General features: G+C 36.0%; 1 protein-coding gene across 2 annotated transcripts; it reads left to right on the top strand.

Moving 5' to 3' along the window:
• Nucleotides 1-4,859: 4,859 nt before the first annotated feature.
• LOC128990227 (segmentation protein Runt-like) lies at nucleotides 4,860-19,691 on the top strand. Of its 2 annotated transcripts, none has more exons than XM_054412526.1 (5): nucleotides 4,860-5,513; nucleotides 10,663-10,776; nucleotides 15,737-15,895; nucleotides 18,490-18,678; nucleotides 18,953-19,691. In XM_054412526.1, exons 1-5 carry the CDS (start codon nucleotides 5,177-5,179, stop codon nucleotides 19,168-19,170), a joined length of 1,017 nt encoding a protein of 338 aa, XP_054268501.1. In that variant the 5' UTR covers nucleotides 4,860-5,176; the 3' UTR covers nucleotides 19,171-19,691. The 2 variants fall into 2 exon arrangements, with proteins under 2 accessions (XP_054268501.1, XP_054268502.1); XM_054412527.1 differs by having other exon boundaries at nucleotides 10,663-10,767.
• The last annotated feature ends 752 nt before the right edge of the window (nucleotides 19,692-20,443 follow it).

Here is a 20,443-nt window from a genome sequence, read left to right on the forward strand (position 1 = left end):
TCCCCAAAATCCCCCATTTTGGGTTTGGTAAGCAAAAGGCTATTAGGCTTAAAAAGTACTTCATAACATGCCAAAAAGGTGTGTAGAGTTTAGTTTTCCTACCTAGTGTGAGCCCCTACAAATTTTACAGGGGGTCTCCAGACTTGGAAAGCTGTAAGTTAAATTTAACTTCTGAGAATTTAAATTGACTGCCATTTTTTACTGGATTGAGATAAAGACCTCTAGTTTGCGTTGTTGGGTTTCTTTTACCATGACCTTCAAAATGAGGCGTCACTTGATGGGTCTTTGTATTTGAAATTTTTGAGTTTCCCCCAAAATCCCACATTTTGGGGATGTACACCAATAAACGGGTATGCCCAAAAAGTACTTCATAACATGTCATAAAGGTGTGCTGAGTTTAGTTTTTCTAGCATGGGCCATTAAAAAAATAACAGGGGGTCTCCACACTTTTTACTAAACCTGTATATACGTTTTGAAACATAAAGTTAATTGGTGAAGTTTTGTAGAAAATATCCATAATATTAATTGATCAATCTATCATAATAAAAATGACAGTTCAAAAGTAGGAAGTTAGTTTGTTAAATAATAGACAAATTTAATTTCTAGGGTTCTAACTACATGTTTATTTCGTGATAAAATAACAATCCTAATGTTTCTTATGAAAAATAAAAGAGTATAACGATTTATTAAAATTTAGTTGATAGTTTGTTCAACATACGATTAAATAAATGTTGAAATTGTTGCAAGCCTTGTTTACAGGTGGAACAGTTACATTTACTTGAGGGTAAACAAACCAGTGGTGTAACATCTACAAACGTTGCTGCTATCGCTTGTAACAGGGCGGCGAGTGATTGCGTCCTTCTAGGTGAACGATCACGTGACCAACACAAACATGGACTTTGTATCACATGTGGCCGAACTGGACGAAATAAACACACAGTGATGTGATATGTAACTCATGTGGTCCAAACAAGGTGAAACATGTGGTCTAAAGTGGGCGAAATTAACACACGATTTTGTACCATGCACTACTTGTTGTCAGAAGTAGATGAAATAAACACTATTTTGTTATATGAACTAATTGTTGTCAGAACTAGGTTAAATAAACACAAGATTTTGTTCCATGCACTATTTGTTGTCAGAAATAGGCGAAATAAACACACTATTTTGTTCTATTCAATACTTGTCGTCAGAAGCAGGCAAAATAAAACGCACGATTTTGTTCTATTTTCTACTTCTTGTCCGAACTAGGTGAAATAAACACACGATTTTGTTCTGTGTTCTAATTATTGTCAAAACTAGGTTAAATAAATACAAGATTTTGTTCTATGTACTTATTGTCAGAACTAGGTGAAATAAACACACGATTTTGTTCTATGTACTTATTGTCAGAACTAGGTTAAATAAACACACGGCATATTGACATGTTTTACCTATGGTCACAACTGGACGAATTAAACACACGATATGATGTCATGAGGTAACCATGGGTGAAAAAACACATTTATGATTGTGCTTTGTACCAATTTGTCTAAAACTGAACGAAATGAACCTACGCTATTCTGCTATTTTCCATATTTGATCAGCCTCAGTACAAAATAACAAAAACACTTCTGTGCTTTGTACCACATTTAGTCAAAAGTGAGTGGAATAACAACTGAATATTGTGGTATGTGCCAAAATAAACAAAAGTTGTTTAAATTAAAAACTAAATTCTGATACATCACAATTGAACATTATTGTACTTCATACTGCATGTTGTCAAACTGATCGAAACAAACAAACGATATTATACATTTGAACATTTTTTTGCTACTGTTTTTAGACAAACAAATTTCAAAATACAAATTTAATGTCGTACTTTATATGATCAAACAGAGGGGAACGGAAACTGAATATTGTGCTTGTTAAACAGGACACACAAAGGTAAATAGACACCTAGTGCTGTGCAATATACAAAATATAAGGACAAATATTTACTATAGTACTTTGTGTGACATGAGGTAAAAAATGGGTTGTAAAAAACCCATACTTAATTTGTTATATATATTTCAAGTATTGAAATAAACAACAATAATAGGTCAGTTACATCTTAGTTTGGGCCTTGCGAAACTGCATCATTAAAAGCCTTTCTTTGGTATATTTATGAAAAATGGCCTAAAGTTTGTTTACTACTCAATGTTGTATTAAATCAGACCACAAATATCATGCGGTATAGTGTTTCAGTTTGTCTATGGGGGACAATACCATTGTCACCCGAGCAGGTAGACTAACTGTGGGTTTTTGGTTTTGGAACTCGGTCTCTAAATAATCAGCTATTGTAGTTTTGGTTTAAACTATCCTTCCCTAACTAAACATATACTTCTAAGGCATGCCAACTAACCAGAAACGGGGTCGAAACCGTTAAATAATGTTATTTGAGCAAGGAGTAATTCAGTGTGGTAATTATGAATTTAGTTGAGCAGAAAACAACTTTAATAACTTAAGTATAAACTATTTTTTTATCTTGCCAAGATTTATTTTTGGTTCACAACCAAAATAAGAATGCAAACCACTACAATTAATTGTCAAAGTTTTGTTGGTCTTGACAAGCGAGATAATCTTGTTCTTTATCCTAAATGTTCTTGTTGTATTTAATATCACGTATATTAAAACAATAAATTGTTATATATATGAAAACAGGAAAAAAATCAACTTGCTGTAAAATCAAACGGTTGTTGGCCTTTATTGAAACGTTGTGTGGCAGCGCCTGCAGAATACACGTATGCAATCTAATAACTGTACTCATATTGCATCATTGCCCCTTCCTTTCTATACTCAAGTTGTGCAGTGTTTTGGAAAAAGCCTTCAACGTGGCAAAAGTCAAGGACGAGGTGTTGTAGCCCGTACTCACGTTGAAACGTAGGTAGATAAATTCCTAATCTATGTAAACAATTTTTTAAGTAGGCTACGATTATAATACCGGTAATTAAGTGATAATGACGGCATATCCGTATTTCACGATTTGAATTACTATATAGACAGGCACCGAGGATAAAAAAAATCATAATAAGGTAATTATGAAAAAAAAAACTAATAACGATACATAATATATGAAAAAGCCACCAATTATACAGTGTTACTAAGAAGTAAACTACCCTTCAATAACTTAATATTTTTTTAACATTTTAAATTGTTTATGGTTTTCCAATAATTTATTTTAAGGGGTTTTACGCATGCATCTAATAGTTTGATAAAAAATGAGAAATAAAATTTTATATTTTCCAAATTTGTATTTGCCCTTCAAAGAATACCGTTGACTTGACACCGTTTACACATAAAAATAGTGAAACAAAAAATTAAACACTGTATTAGCTCTAAAGATTTAACACAGTTATAATTCATTCACCCACTCTTTCCTGTAGGCCTACTGTGTTTTGTGTTATATGTACCCATCTTTTTTTATTTCATCAATACATAAAATGGTTCAGGGGTTATGTAATATCTATGTAGTTGGCAGAGTTGGGTGATTTTTATGTAAAAAGATTTAAAAGCCATTGTTCTCCGTGATTTTGGTTTTTGTTTTAGTAAAAAGTTTATTTTTGAATCTTTACATTTAAAAACTGTTCGTAGACTTACGTCAACACTGGCATCATTAATAAATGGCAAGTACCTTAATCATTACTTAGTTACATGGCTTTCTAACACTCTTTATCATCATGATAAGAGATTGTTTAACGTGATATGGCCAATATTGCAGTTTTGCAGATTTTCGGTAGTTCTAATTTTAACAAACATTTTTGATTTTAGAAAATACGCCATTAAATTAACTAATAAATTTAATGATTAGGGCTACTATAATGGTAAATGTAAATGAATAAATGTCTCTAGAGTTGGATATCATATGATTATGTAGGCCTATCTTAGACCTATTCAATTGGATTGGATTTTCCGTTTTTAAGTTTTACCATTGACTATTGGATACAGATTCCATCAGTTTGACTTGGTAAAAAACATCATGTAATCGGCAGAAATCAGCAATTTAGATCAGCACAATCTGAAGGTGGCTCACATCAACTAAGAATTATTTTATTAAAAACCTGGCTACAACTTTAACATGGGGATGGAATGTCTAGTTTTACCTTGAAGTAGAATGTGAACAAAGAATATTAAATTTTAAAGTTTGTCCAAGATTAATTCAAGTACGTATTAGTTTTAATTGCATTGCAAATTTAAGTAGTTCCTCAATCTTTGAGGGAAAATATTTTACAGCTATTGAAACACGAAACCCCTAAAAATGAAACAATAAACCAGCGAGCCAATAACCGAGCGAGCACCAACAAAAACAAATCAGGAAATAAACGCTCACTATCGGCTAAACAAATAAAACCGGAGGTATACTAGCGCCCTGGGTAATCCCAGAACAATAACAAAGCTAGTTTATGCGACACGGGCCACAAACAAACAAGTTTACGCGTAAGGAACTTTGCACGGTGTGGTACAGCGGTGGTGGAGTGGGCTGAAGTGCAAAGTGTCAAGTAAAGTGAAGAAGACCAGGTCGGGGGACTGTCGCTGTCACAGTCGTCACCGCCTGGGGAGGGGAGCTAATGAGGGGAGGGGCTTCTCCCTCTTTGGCGCTTTCTTTTCACCGGATACGCGGCGTCGAGGGAGAGGGAAAAAGGTTTTAGTTCGCCGGTTGGCCGCAAAACGCGGGCGGGTGGTCACGGCACTAACCGCGGTACCCGGATTGGAGGGGAGAGTTTTCTGTCTCGCTCGCACTCGCGGGCGTGCGGAAAAAAATCGGTGGAGGGGGAGAAAGAATATTGACGAAAAAGGAACAGGGGTGGGGAAGCGGGGTGGGAAAAAAGTGGCGATTCTGAGCAGTTTTTGAGCGACACTCACAGTAGTGTGTGGAGTGGCGACACTGACGCATCGCACCCCCCGCGCTACCCTCGCTACCGTCTTGGACAAACTTGTGCGCAACTATAAACAATCGCAATAGTGCCAACATTGTTTACTATCCGGCTAAATTATCGTGTTCGCTACAGTGTTGAATAGGTTTATCGGGTTTTAAAACGTCTTTATTACTTCTTAAGTTTGTCACCGGCAAATAATGCAAATATTTTCGTCGTGACGACTAACTACAGTTTCTATCTGGTGAACCATCGTGTCTGTCGACATTTCCCTCCTCGGCTCGATGCATCTCCCTTGTTCGGATCTCGGCGGCAAAGGGATGACGACTGACCTGTTCGCCGGGGTGTACGAAACCCTGCAGGAGTACCATGGTGAGCTAGTGCAGACCGGGAGTCCTGCGATCCTGTGTACAGCACTGCCGACACACTGGAGGTCTAACAAGAGTCTCCCCATAGCCTTCAAGGTGGTAGCTCTGGACGACGTCACGGACGGCACCGTGGTCACCGTCAAGGCGGGCAACGACGAGAACTACTGTGCCGAGCTGAGGAACTGCACCGCCGTCATGAAGAACCAAGTGGCCAAGTTCAACGACCTCAGGTTCGTCGGCAGAAGTGGCAGAGGTAAGGAGTTTTATTTTGTGTTAACAATAGCAGATTTCAGTTTCAGTAACGTAAACTATTTTATAAAATAATAGCCGATCCTGAATGGATAGAATAGCAATGCCGTGGTGCAGAACTCGGGGGTAAATTTGGAGGTTAGCTTTGCATTTACCCCATTTCGCGGCACCAAATGCAATTAAAAAACTAAATGGTTATAAGTAGGGTAAGAATAGGCAACCAACAGAAATTTTAAGTCCGTTGATTGTTTCTGGGAGTAAACCTCAACCTTAAAACTGAACCAATATTCAAGAGTTAACATGTATACATTTTTGAAGTATGAAGGAATATCTACTTGTCAAGAATCAATCGAAATATTCATTTCATGTCGTTTTATTTATTTATTTATTTAATTGAGTAATATGGCAACTTTTTTGTATTACTACATAGGCTAATAAGCCAAAGTTCTGGCCTTTAATTATACAGTGGGCATTTTCTATCGACTTTCAACTTTTCTTAGCACCAAAAGTAACTACTTATTGATGGACTCATACAGTTTAAAAAGTATGACTACGCACCCTTCAATAATAATAGGTCTAGAACTTCACGATTCATTTATTTTGCTATTGCAATCGGCCTACTCGTTTATCTGTAGGCTCATCGTCTAAGAAAGATACATTTTCCAGCATTGTCTTGCCGTTCATTTCAGTTTGATTTTCTTTGTTATAATTAAAAGTTGCCTTCATAGTAACCGCAAAGCCCGCCAAATACCGAAGTTAAACACCAAAGTAAGGTTTGAAAGTTGGGTTAAACTCGGCAAGTTTGAGGTCCGCGCAGCCCGTCCGCGCATAGCCGCTTCCTATTGGTTGCATCGATTCGAGGTGATTTTTAGTGGTTCTTTATTTTACGTGGCAAAAAATAGGACACGAGAAAATAAAAAATAACTAAATCTCGACCCAGAGAATGTAGGGGAAACCAATAGCTTCTTTCTGAGTAATTAGAAAATATTTAATACCTTGTCTTTGTTTTAAAGAATAATTAATTCTTAAGATGGGCATCCATTACACTAGAATAGAGTCATTAAAGTCTTCGACGATATACAATAGAGAATTACTATTAATATACACTATTAATATAATATGTATAATATATTTGAAATTGTACTAACATTCATAAATAAATATAAGAATACTCCCGAAGAATATGTTTTGAAAGGGAAATTATATTGCATTGACATAATTTAATAGGTCCAATGTCTATACAAAATCTTTTATTTGAATTTAATTCCAAATTTGAATCTTTGGGCCTATACAATATTTGTATTCACCAATAATCAATGTCTGTTTTATGGTTTATAACTTTAGAAACTACTTCGTATACAACTTGGTAATTTATGCACATTTGAAATGAAAGTAAAACCAAATTAACTATAGGTCAGGTAAAAATCAAATCTAAGAATTTCAATAGAATGAATAATTTATTCCTTATAGAATCATATTTGTAAAATAGGCTACAAAGGATCCTGTATTGTTTAATGATTACAATATTAAAATACTACATAATGAAAATATAATATTTCATAAGCAGGGATATGTCGTAGTCTTGCTTATAACCATTTGGTCTTATCTATATAGTAAATACTAATAATTGTTCAATATCACTTATTTCAAATTCGTTTATTCAGTACAGTAACATTGGCAACTACAGGCTATTTATTGAAATGCTGCCGCAGCACCTTGTAGCAAATGTACCACATTCAATCATTTAAACATTTTATTTACTTTTACTTAGATTGTTTAGTATCTGAACACCTCCTGTTAACGTACTTAAATTAACGTATGATTAATTTTTCATTGGTGTCACATAATCAATGAATCAGAGCAAAAAATATAACATTCACAGTATACAGTGTATGGTTTAGTTAGTAACCAACGTCCATTTAACATCCCGGGGACGTGTATTGAATATTTCAATTCTTCTTCTTGTAGAGTAACCAAACACCAATTATTCAACGCTTTAAATTGTAAGAATATGTTTAAATGGCTTGTGTAAAAGAGTCCTTTTTGAAAAACTAAAACGTATATTTAGTCTAATACCAAAAAGTCTTTTTACTCTAATCAGGTCTTAGTTTATCATTTTTGTTATTAGAGCTTTAGTGAGGTGGTTTATATTACATATTTTTAAAACTTTTAAATCGATAAAAATGTATTTTAAAATATTTTCTATAAACATAATTTACTCGTGCACCACAAAACAACACCCTTACGGAGTGCTAACACCTACACATAGTGACGTCCATTAGGTAAATTAAAAGTCACCCTAACAATAAAAGCCGCCTCCAAGTGGGCGAAATAACAATGAAATTAGACAGAATTGAGTGTAAGTTTTGGAGGTTCGCCAAACTGGGGTTGGGTGCGCCACGGACCCGCAACTTGGTGGATCTGCCAACTAATGTGGAACCCAACTTGGGCAATTTAGTGCCACTAATAGTACAAAATTAGTGAACCCAACCAAATATCATCCCGAAAAAGAAACGCGTTATTAATTTGTATTTATATTTAATTTACTTTAAGGTATTTTTGAGTCAAGTAGTATTTTATTAAAACTCAATTTTTTAAACGATTACAATATTAAAACAAGTTTTCTGCAAAATCTTTGTATTATTTTACATGTTAAAAACGTACGTCTTGATATCAATAATATACTAAATTGTTCAACAGGTAAAAGATTTCTCCTTTTCGTCCACTTCTTTAGACTTTATGCACTTTTGGCTATAACGAGTTACATGAGGCCTGTTAAAGCTGTTCATGATTCAGACTTATTCAGTTTCCTTAATAGGCCTAAGTTATGTATATTTATTTTTCTTCTACAAACAAAAGTTATTGTCTGATAGGCATCATACACTTTTAATATGAAAATTTACTATATTCACAATCGCTATTGTTCGTTGTTATTAGTTTTGAATCAATGATTTTAACGCTAAGAACACTATTTCATACCTGTATCATGTATTGACATTGTTTTAATGATGTATATGTTAACCAAGTATATAAATATTATGCAGTAGGCTATAATGTTGTGGTACAAGTATATATCGAACCATGCGACCATAAAAGATGTGTTAGAGGTCTTAAAGATACAATAAGGTACAAAGAGGTTACTTGAATTAAACATATCCACTAGAAAAACCTCTTGTTGATCGTCTCCATAGTGTTATTAAAACGATGGTCACTTTAAGACATAAATGGCTTATATTTACTCTGACGAAATATACGCTATTATTGTTGCAGTAAGATTTTTTGTATATACATTTATAGTTTATTCTTTTACTAATACACACTAGATTCGATTTACATGTAGATAAAAAGATTACGTATGGACCAATTAAAAATGTTAGGTTTTGATTCACTAAAGTGTAAATTAAATCCTCAGTAATCATACATATAGGCCTAATTGACTACAGTCGATTTTGTCAATCTACATTCTGATAAGTCATTCAAAACTATGTACATAAAAACAACAATTTTTTTAAAGTAACAAATCAACAGATTACACAAAAAGCTGCTAAATAATACAAAATAAATCATAAGTTCTACTTTACAGTACTAACATGTTCACTCCCCTATAGAATCCTAAATAAAAACCAATATGTACTTTCAGCATACATTATTGATATTCTTAATATTCAAAATAATTGTTACATAGTAATTTCTTGACAAAATTCATTTCAGCATACCAATAGTGTTACTTGGGAAAATTTTTCAATGACAACTGAAACTTGAACATCGTCACATTTGACTTAAGCATAAATAGACCGGAGCTAAAGCCATTATGTTTAAAAGGTTGCGCTGGATGTGACCACAGCGGCATTAGCTGCTGCGGACTAAAAGCCGAGGCGACGCTAGGGACGTGTGTTGTGTCTGGGTCCGGGGCTACGGTTAGTCTGTGGCCTCACAGGGGCGGATTATACTTTACTCAGCTCAGATGGAAATTCTGTTTTTTAAACGTGAAAAAATCCACCCCTGTACCTTGTGTGTAAGGTGGAAAATTGTGGATTTGGAAAAAAACCTTTTTTGCCGATCATTCAATGATAAGGTCGAGGTTGGTGTGGATAAAGTGTGAGACAATCTAGGTTTAGGTTCAAATTACGCCAAACAATGACTTTTATCTTTGTGGTAATGCTATAAAGTGTTGGTTCAGAAATATTAGTCAATCTAGAAAACAAAACAAAAGTATTAGAATGTATTTCTCAAAAAAGATATCCGTGTTAGGTAGGAAGAACTCATTTCTCCTTTAACATTATTATTATAAATACGTTGTAAATACCATAGAATGTAAATAAAATCATTTCTTGAAAGGAAACCAGGTAATCTCTACATCCTAATTCCTTCAACATAAAAACTCTTAAAGATTTTACGTTAAGATTACAAATTCTTAATATTATACATTATAATTGTCAAGTTCTCTTTTTAATAGATTCCTGCAGCCTTCAATGATGAAGACTGTTGACTATCGGCGTTTAAATAATACTGAAGTAGATATTGTTTGGATTTTGTTGTTTTAAACAACGAGTGAATCAAAACATTGTCTAATTCGCATATACAATTATTTTTATTATACATATGTATCCTAATTCAATTAGGTCTAACAACAATTATGTATCTACTCAGAATAATTTAGGTAGTTCAAGTGGGCCTATCACGAAACTTAACATTTGGTTTTAAGTTCTACCAGTCTAATTATGGACTCACCAAGTTAGTGTTTTAAGCGTTATTAAAAAAAAATCATACTTAAAATCTTAAGTGTTTACCTTAATATTTATCACTATTAATTTGACATATTACAAGTAGACTTTTCACTACATTATAAAATATGAAACGGGTTTTAGAGTGATTCGTGCCCGAAAAGACTAAATTGTACAGTGCGTACGTTACTCTTGGTTTGAAATGCCTGTTGACAAGAAGTTGTTTTTAAGAATATCCTTATACTTTCTTAAGTAGTGTAATAGTTTCGAAAACAGGTATGATTCTGTCAAAGAGTAGACTACCTCACGCGGCAGCGGTCGAAAACATACTTTAACATTGTATGTAATAACTTACTATTATGATGAACCTGAAAACTAAATACATAAAAACTGCGAAAATATATACTAACAATGTGTTTATTGTTGCAGGAAAGAGTTTCTCGCTGAGTATAGTGATCAACACCTCCCCCTACCAAGTGGCTTCCTACTGCAAGGCGATCAAGGTGACAGTGGATGGTCCTCGCGAACCACGGAGTAAGTCGAGTAAGTGCTTACCCAAGTACTTCTTACTCTCTAGTCTTAAGCTATAAATAGATTAACTCTGAACACAGCTGCTTCTTATCACTAAGCTATGACCTCAGAGAATAGCTTACTTTTCGTGTGTGCATCATGAACTTTGACATTTCACAATACAAAACATTAGAGTACGGTGTTCCCATGCTCATCGAAATTGATTCCGCGGTAGGCCTACCTAACACTAAACTTAACAATTTAATTTCTCCATAAATAAAAGTCAAGACTTTTGTGTTCTGCTTATCAGTATCACGATACACGATTAATTAATCGGTGTCGGTGTCGCACTGCTAAAACATAAACACAATAAAACACAATAATTCTGTTTTATGAGTTAACAGTCACAGTATCAAATACTAATTGTAAATAATTTCACAACCTAGTGTTGACAGTACACTTGAAGAAACATTTGAATTCAGGGTTGACGTAAATTAAGCTAAATTCAGATTTCGGGTTCGCAGTACAAAAACACTGAGTTCACCATTATCAACAGACACGAAACACATTATTTAGATTCTTACAACACAAAACACTCAGTATTTCCTCGACACCAATCAAAACACATACTCGGAGTAAAAAATAATACAAACACAAGAGTCGAAGAGTCCGCTGCCGTAAATACGAAACACAAGAGTACGGTGTCGCACACAACACAAAACACTCATATTTCCTCAACACCCATCGAGACATATTCTAAGTCACAACTAATTCAAACACAAGAGTCCGCTGCCGTAAAAATCACAAAACACTCATTATTTTCTCAAGACCCATCAAGATACATACTCGGAGTCACAAATAATGCAAACACAAGAGTACGCTGTAAAAAGCACAAAACACAAGAGTACGGTGTCGCACACAACACGAAACACTGATTTTGTCGCTAACAATCTCATCGAGAAAGGAGCGAGTCGCTTCTGTTCTGGCCGTGTTTTATGCAAATCCCGGCGGTATCAAAGAGCGGCTGATTGCTGTGCTAATCAGCGTCGCTGGCCAATTACTCTATATTGCCGGTCCGGGAAAGAACCTCCGATATTGCCGTGTCCACCCTTTATTGCAGGACATGCTTCATAAAGGCATTGCTCTTGGCCCTTGTGACGCCTGTGCTCTTACACTCGTGTTTTCTGTTTATTAAACCACGTTCACGCCTTGCTTGTGGGCTGCTTTTTACTCTAGCTTGCTTTGTGACCGGCTTTGATGTAAGGTGGTAAAAAGTGTGTTATCGAAGAAGTATTTTCTGAAGTAGGAAAAACACGTTGTAAACCTTCCTGATAAGTTAATTCTGACGGTTTTTCGGTCACGTAAACTTTCCCACTTTATCCCGTGGTCGCCGATTAATCGCGAAATGAAAATTTTGTTTCCGATAAACAAATCTCCTACCACTTCAACTTAGTACACTTCCGCTTTATCTCGAGGCTGTAGCTTTTTGCGCAAAAAATTCTTTGGTGTGATACAAGATTAAGCATTTTAACGGAGTAACACCTGCGAATAATCTTTCTACTGTATAAACAGACATCAATTTGATCGAGTTTGTTTCACACTGTAAGCCTGGTGGCTCGGTTTAGTGTCTGTGATGTCCCGATGTGAAGCAGCCAACAATACTTGCTCGGTCGGCACTTTGAGCCTTGGCCAGATGCTCAAACCGTAAACCAAAACCGTAACCAGCGAGACGCCGCTCCGGCACTAAATACGGTTTCCTCGGTAAATAAACATCCACTGGCTCGGTGTTACAGGCCTGACGCGTCTTTCAACTCTCACTGCGGCATGTGATTAAATAGAGCAAGTAACAATGTTGGATTGTATACCGAGTAAAATAGAACAATGGTTACCTAAACAATGTTAGAACAATGCTAAAACTCAAAATTAAAAGTTGAAACAATCTTGATTGTATCTTAGTTATCATTGGAAATATTTCTTACCTCCAAAGATTTCGTGAGAGCATTGAATATTTTTATACAGTTACTACTGTAGTCCTAACAAAATTAAATTTGGATTCAGTATTAAATTGATGCGAATACTCATTTTTATTTTAAACCAAATTCAATAGGTACCAGTACATTACAAATCAAGTATTACATAAAAGGGAAGAATTAAATAACCGACGTTTATCCGTTTATGAAAAACCAACAGTGGAGAACGACAACTGAAAGTGCTTCCCCTCTCGGATAATTTTAACGTCGATGTAAAACACGAGGAAAGGAGGCAAATTACATCCGGACTTTATAAATCCCCCGATAAATCGCGCTCCAATTAGCCAAAGGGGTCTGGAAAATGGCGCTTTTTATCTGACCACGGACCGGAGTCGCGTTCGGAAAAACAACCGCTGCGGGGTACACGGTTTATCGATAACAAAGGAATCGAAGAGCTAATATAAGGCTCAAATGGCGATAAAGCACAAGAGTGTAACGGGAGTGCATTCAGAGTTTATATCGGACAAATAAGCGAGCTTTATAAAACAGAAGTCTGCGATTCAAAGTACACACTCTCTGTTTGTTCCATTCCATTTCAAACAATCCGAATTAATTAAACGAGTTTTGTTTAAAGTCGAATCGCTCTATCGGGGAAATCCATAAAAGAGGCCGCGTTGGCCGAGCGCCTCTCGTGTACAAGTGGCGTAAGTCACTCAGAGAGATGGGCAAACGTTGGCAAATCCCCGGCCCCGGTTGTCGAAATCGAATAAAAATGAATACAAACACTCGTTCGAGGACGCTTTTAAACGCTTCGGATTTTAAGTGACGTTTTAATCTGTAAAAAGTTATCTTCTCCAATTGGTCTTTGCATGTTTACCGTAAAAGCCGATGGGCGATTCATCTGAGCGTGGCCAGCGCGGATCCGCTTACAAAATCCAACGTCAGTGGCGATTACGGCGGTAGTGGCGATTACGGCGGTAGTGGCGATTACGGCGGTAGTGGTGGACTTTGAATTACTGTGTGACGATATCTCTTACCTTGTTATATTCTTACTCAAAACTCTGCTACTTTACTTGTAACTTATTCCAATTTTATTATAATTCTAAAATAGGAACGGAATATTTAATTATCAAAAACTTTTATTACTTTGTCATAGAAAAATTAGGAAAAACTCGTTTAATGCAGTTTCAGCTTAAGAATGAAAACTCGAGTGCCTTTTAATACGTAATCGATCATTTCGAATAAATACTTCACCTGGTGCAATATTGTCTTACGCCAAAGTACTTTAATTGTCAGTATAAGTAGTTATATAGCTATAACATTTTTCTTTTTGTCAATAATTGTTCCTTTACGTCAAAAGTACTTCAAGTTACTTGTAATGTTTCAATAAGCTATTTGCTGATTAATTTCCTTATAAACCAACCTTGTCCCAAAAGTAAACCAACGAAAAACAGTGTTTACCCTTTTAAATATAAAATACCATATTCTGTTTTCTTGAAAAACCTCATCTTATGAGAACATTTTACGAGAATTACCTTAAGTTATTTTTTAGGAGAATAATAGGCCCTACCTACATAATGTTGTAAATCAGCAACTCTATACCTCACAATTTTTTTCACTAAACAGTTTTTATGGTACAATCCTCGGAATGGACAGTTGTAAATAATAAATCTTGCATTTCAAGAAACCTTGAACCTAAGTAATTTTATACTTCCATTTTCGACGGTAAAATTATTTTGTAAGAACATACAATGGAGATTTGATTTCAAATCGCAGTCACAAAAAAACTACACACGTCGCTCCGGAGTAAATCATTTCGCCACTTTAATCCATTTCCCGAACGTTATAAGTGTCAACACAATCCGACGGGACGGAACCTGGCGTTTTGTAACCAACACTGAAAGAAACCCTCCTTTGAAAGTCTGAGAAAGGAGCGGATGAAAGGGCTTATAAAGAGTTGCATGCGGTAGCCAGAGGTAAACCAGCGGCTTAAACACGGGCTATAAAGGGTGAAGGGCTCATTCAAGAAAGGCCCCGCCCCGTGGTGCAACCTTTTTAAGCTTCGTAGGGTCTTTGGCCCTTTATGCTCAACGGTTCCAGGTCCGATTAACTTCATTAATTCTGTGCGGTCTTCGTCGACGTCGTCTCTCCAGTGGGGTAATTGGTCTCAAATTATCACCTGCCAAACCTCAACAGTTGCCGGTTTTGGAGGTTCTCAGGCTGTCCAGTGCGGGGGTTCAGTTGCTGTTCTTAAAACTCGATCAGTGTGGAAGAGTGAATTCATCGATATACATTTCTGTAATTATCGTAAAGTAAATTATAATTTTATTCGCCATTTGTTTAAAATATTAAGATATACAGTATTTAACACTGCCTGTCTCTTTTGTATTGTTTACTAATTTTCTTAATAATACATTAGTATCACACTCGTATGTTGAAAAAAAATAAACTTCACAAATTTTTGACTTGAATTATTTGCAAATGTTTTAATGATTTTACGAAGAACTACTTTTATTTGGTATTGCGATGGGGAGTAAAATTACTACATAAAACACTGGAAAAGTTAAAAAAGTATTGTAACTGTAACCTATCTCCATAGCCTTCCCATGTATGTGAAAATCTCTGCTTTATTCCCCTACTTCAACAAATAAAATGTTTGTTCTAAGTTATCGATCGTAATTTAAAAATATTTAAGTAGGGTATTCATTTACACTATTTAAAGCATAAATCACGATATAGAAAAATTAGAAATAATATCTTTTGTTCAAGATATCGACTGCATTTAGGAAAATCAGTTATCGACAAAATAAATCTTTGGATACTCGAGACTTTTAATATTGTTAATTCAACATTAGGCTGTAAGGCCTTTTGGGTTGTGACATAATGTAGAATATCACATTTATTTATTTCTTGGTTCCATCATCATTTGGTACCTCGTTACTGATCACACGGAATTATGTCATATATATTACGTTTACTTAGTTCCCTTCTTCAAGAGATCTTACAAGTTCTGTATTTTCCAGATTTCCACTACCAGCACCCTGGAGGCTTTGGGCCGTTTTCTCTGATACCTCCCCAGTGGCTTGACGCCACATACATGAGCTACGCCTGGCCAGAATACTTCAGGAGACCCCAGGACCTCTGTAAACTGCCACCTCCACCCATCTGCCACCTGCCCAAAGGTAGGAATTGAATCTTATACTGCCTCCAGCTATATTGTCCAAGAGATAAATTTATTGCAGATAAAAGTGAAGAAGAAGATGGTTTTGTTTCAGTCTAAGGAGTGGTCATGCAGATGTTCACCTTTTGTGGTAATTAAGCGGAATTTACTTTTGGATGAGTCGAAGAATTTTTGCTAAATCGTAATTCGTTCTCTATCGGAAACGCGTTCTCAAAATGCTCAATTTTTACCAATTGATTTTGGTTAATTTATAGGAATAATTGGTAGTACAAGATGAAGCACATTCCCTTAAAATCAAGAGGTATTATCAAAAACATACAAGACGCAGTACATAGGCTAAATTCATGTGGATTTTAAGTACTTGACAGTATTTCACATCGTTTAAAAACATATTTCAAAGTTAAAAATTGAGCATACAGTATACTGCTGCTGTCAATCCCAAATCAACTTTCAAAATATTTAAGGTTTTTAATTTAATTGCGTCAAGTTATGACTTGTCGAAGTGCTAACCCAAAACGATCAAGACGAAAGTAAAATAACTACGTTTATAGAGTACAATATTATCCAATAATTTCTTCCCGCATCATCATCTCTAAAACTCCGCAGCACAATTCCCTTAACCGAGTGGGCTCCTTAAGCCTCATTACTCTCAAGTATCCAGTCAAGCTCTCAATCATGGCCACATCCCTGTTTGACAGAGGCCACGATATGCCCAGAGGCCAGATATGTTAATGCCACTAGGGAGATGACGACGCCATCTTGCCCCGGTGGCTATAGTGGTATGAGTCATGGTGAAGTGGGAGACAATGGGAAAGGGGAACCACAATCGATATGGAAAACAACCACTATTGATCCTCGACCTCGCGAGGGTGCTGTAGGGTGTCCAAGGGACGGAGGGTGCGCGACATAGGGTGCAGCAGGAGTTCACCCTAGCATGTGACCTAATTATAGAGGGCTACTTGTGTCCTCAGGTAAAACTGGTGAGCCAATTTCGCCACATGTTGGGGTATGCTAATAAGGACTATTTAGATACAAATGGGTTGTTCGCAGTATTAAATTTTTAATTGTGTATGCATATGGAAATATCTATTTTTTCCTTTATACCACTAAATAATATTTCAATTTGGTATATTTAGTCAAAACCCTGTTGCGGACGGGGATTTTTCACTTTTTAAAACAAATACGAGCCTTGTGATGAATGTTTATAAATTTTTTAGCCCTGAAGGTTTTTAAATTTCTATATACTCAAAAACAGTAGGTACCTTTTAATGAGGAAATGTAACTACAATTCACTACGACGTGATGGGATAAACTAAAATATGCATTATAGGGTGATAAATAATTTTAGTTTTCTTTATAAATACTACGTTAAGATTAAGACTTAATACTGTCAGAAAATCTTATGGAAATCTGAAATAGGATATTTAGTCAATCAAGAGGGCCTGTTTTCTAATATTGCTTATATGTGATCTGTTGTCTCTAAACAAAAATGTGCTTATATTCCTCTGTTTTACTCAGAGTCAAAATCCCCTATATCAAGAAGGCATACACACAGAGCCTTAACAATTTAAATCAACACTATTTCATCAACAACGAAGAATTTTATCCTTTTAGCGATCCTGGGGCAATCACCGTGCATTGAAAATCAGAGGGAAATCCTGTTAAATCAAACACTGGTCGGGTAGCCGAGGTGCCCCAGGCCAAGGGCCAGGGGCCGTGTTGAATTAGCCTTCATCGTTTGAGAATCATCCCTCGCGTAATCCGATTTCACTGGAGCTTACACCCCCGTTGGGGAGAAGGTCCTGTGGGACGGGGGTGTGGGGCGAGTGTACAATTGAATCCGCCTTCATCGTCTTTGCTTATATACATACGTTAGATACCTTTAAGTGTCACCAGTGTAGAAGCCTCCTGAGACGTCATCAGTCTTGCTACAATGCCGCTGCCGCTCGTATATTGTTGGGGTTGATTCCACCCATCATCGCGTAAATCATCAGCAGCAATCAACGCGGCTGTTGCTGCGATAAACGCAATGCGAGGGGTTGTTGCCTCGTGATTACTTTTTGATGTTTTATTTTTCCAATGATTTTTATTTTTTATTTTTTATTGTTCGAGAGTGTTTTCGTACATTGTATTTATTGGTTTATTGTTTGGATAGTTTTACATAGACGTAGTAAACATTAGTCCCTTTTGAAATAGAGGACAAATCTCATAATAGTGACGATAGGTATTCGTATACTAGGAATATGAACTTTGACTCTAATCTATTTTCAAGACAGTTATGTACTAAATATGCTACTAGGCCTACTGGTTACTCAAACTGAAATGAATCATCACACCACCAGCATAGAAACGCAGTAAGAGCATGGATAAATTTGCGCTGTATCCTACAACATTCCACGTCTATAGTTTCATGTTTGGTTCCGAGGAATTTTTGACATCAACATTGGGCTAATCAAGACTTAAAGTGTTTCATTGTGTTTCAAGGATGCAGATGTTTCCTCGACAAAGCACACAATATGCTGACAATGATTTACTGCTCCCACTAAACACAGTTAAATTCCTTTTTCCTGGTTCTGACCTTCGTTTTTTCCGCAGGTTCCGCCACCAGCCCCACGACCGCGATGCCTCCAGAGTTCTTCCTGCCCCCGCCCACGCTGGGTCTGTCTCCCGCCGCCTACACTCACCTGCTGCACTACCCAGGGATGGACCTTCTGACTCCAGGGTCACCTCTGAGGAAGCCGTCCCCTCCACCGTCCACAGACACATCCGAGGCCGAAGATAGAGGTCAGTATACCTGAGCTACTCAAACAGTTCAATACTATCAAAATTCAATTTTCTCAAATTGTTTAACATTGTTCTTTCAGTTTGATAAGTCTGTAAACATATTGAAATGAGAATGGGAGTCTTAGTCTTAGGAGTCTAGAGTCTTTTATTCTCCACGGTCAAAGCTAATGATGCCTACTTGACCGCAGTGTTTCCACAGTCTAAAGTAAATTAAATAGTCAACAATTAAAAACATTGTAAATATTTGTGTTAACAAGTCTTTGTTTTTCTGCAGGTCCTAGTCCCGGCAGCTTGTCGGTGCGCTCTGCCTTCCAGCAAGTACGGCCCGCCAGGTCTTCGCCCGACACCACCACTGGCACGACGTCCCCCGACATCGTCGTCACCGCGTCACCTCCCCCTCCCACCACGGACACTCCCGTCATCTCACCCCCTGGCAAGGTCCTACCGAAGACGACGTCTCAGACGAAAGCCAGTGTGTGGAGGCCGTACTAAGACTGAAAATCTCTAAGTTTCGTTGTTAAGTGAAGTGGATGTTCGATATAAAGTGTACTTTACATAAATTCAGCCCATTTTTAAATATAAAGAGTACCGTATCGAATTTGGGGGTTTACTGTGACGTGAAAAAAATCTTTTGATAAATTTTGAGTGCTTAGCTTTATAGTTGCTTGTTAAGTTTATCCTTTTGCATCTTTATAAGGACAATTGAATCCCTTGAATTATATATAAAAAATATGTATTTAAAAATTTGAAAGTCCACAAGTACACATTGTGAAGAACATCCATTTCTGCAATTTCATCATGATCTCATAAAACTCCCCTAAAAGACAATCAGTGCCGTGTACAGATATCCTCTAAGTCGTTGTTCATATTGTTTACATAGTAAAAGGTTTAAAGTATTGTATATAAAGAGATATTATGTTAGATTGATATATTGTACATGACTTAGACAAGAAAATACCATTGGTCCCAAAGTTTATTTATTTTTGTTTGTATTTAACATGTATATAAGAATGACTTTATGTTGGGTATATGTTTCAGCTATATTTTTCCTGAAATAAACACCAATACACATTTATTTTCGAACAAAATAGATACCATGAGAAACAATGATACATTTTGTGCTATGTTGTGATAATTATTTATAGCACAAGTTTGTTGAAAATTTGTACTTCTCTCACTATTAGTTTGCATACAGTTTTTGTAATATCAAAAATTTAATTTATTCACTTCAACTAATTAATCGGTTGTAATTCCCTATGAATTGTGATTAGCCCTGTTTAACGTTTTGTGGTTTTGACTTTAGCTACCTGTATAATAGTGTAATGTGATGTATATATGTACTATTTGAGTAGAAAATAAATCAGTTTCTACATATATTTCTCTGTGTTTTTTATCCCGAAACGTAAAGTTTCAAATTTGGTACATTTATTAATATCTAACAATTAAAGAATATTCTAGAAACTATTGATGAAATGGTTTACAGTTTGAAGGCATTTTTAAGTTTTTATGCCCCTATATTCAACCAAAGAAAGAGTGGTAAAGTAAAAGGAAGAAATATAAGTCGGATACATCCCTCTCCTAGTGTGTTAGTCAGACTATCTAATATACGTTTGGAATATTTCTGATATACCTAATAACAAATTCTGATTTACAATTCTCTTAATATAATTAATTGTACCAAATCAAGTCCCAAGAGTTAGATTGTGAAACTAAGAGGTTCTTAACTCTGCATTTGGAGGAGGAGGGTTCCTTGTCAAAAAAATAC

The sequence above is a fragment of the Macrosteles quadrilineatus genome, unplaced genomic scaffold (genome assembly GCF_028750875.1).
Source record: "Macrosteles quadrilineatus isolate MER2022 unplaced genomic scaffold, UCM_ALF_1.0 Scaffold_3__2_contigs__length_128488019, whole genome shotgun sequence".
NCBI classification, from domain to species: domain Eukaryota; kingdom Metazoa; phylum Arthropoda; class Insecta; order Hemiptera; family Cicadellidae; genus Macrosteles; species Macrosteles quadrilineatus.

Coding starts and splice junctions, on each gene's coding strand:
- LOC128990227 (XM_054412526.1), top strand. CDS start 5,177: ATGCATCTCCCTTGTTCGGATCTCGGCGGCAAAGGGATGACGACTGAC. Junction 10,777..15,736: donor CGAACCACGGAGTAAGTCGA/GTAAGTGCTTAC, acceptor TGTATTTTCCAG/ATTTCCACTACCAGCACCCT. Junction 18,679..18,952: donor ATCCGAGGCCGAAGATAGAG/GTCAGTATACCT, acceptor GTTTTTCTGCAG/GTCCTAGTCCCGGCAGCTTG.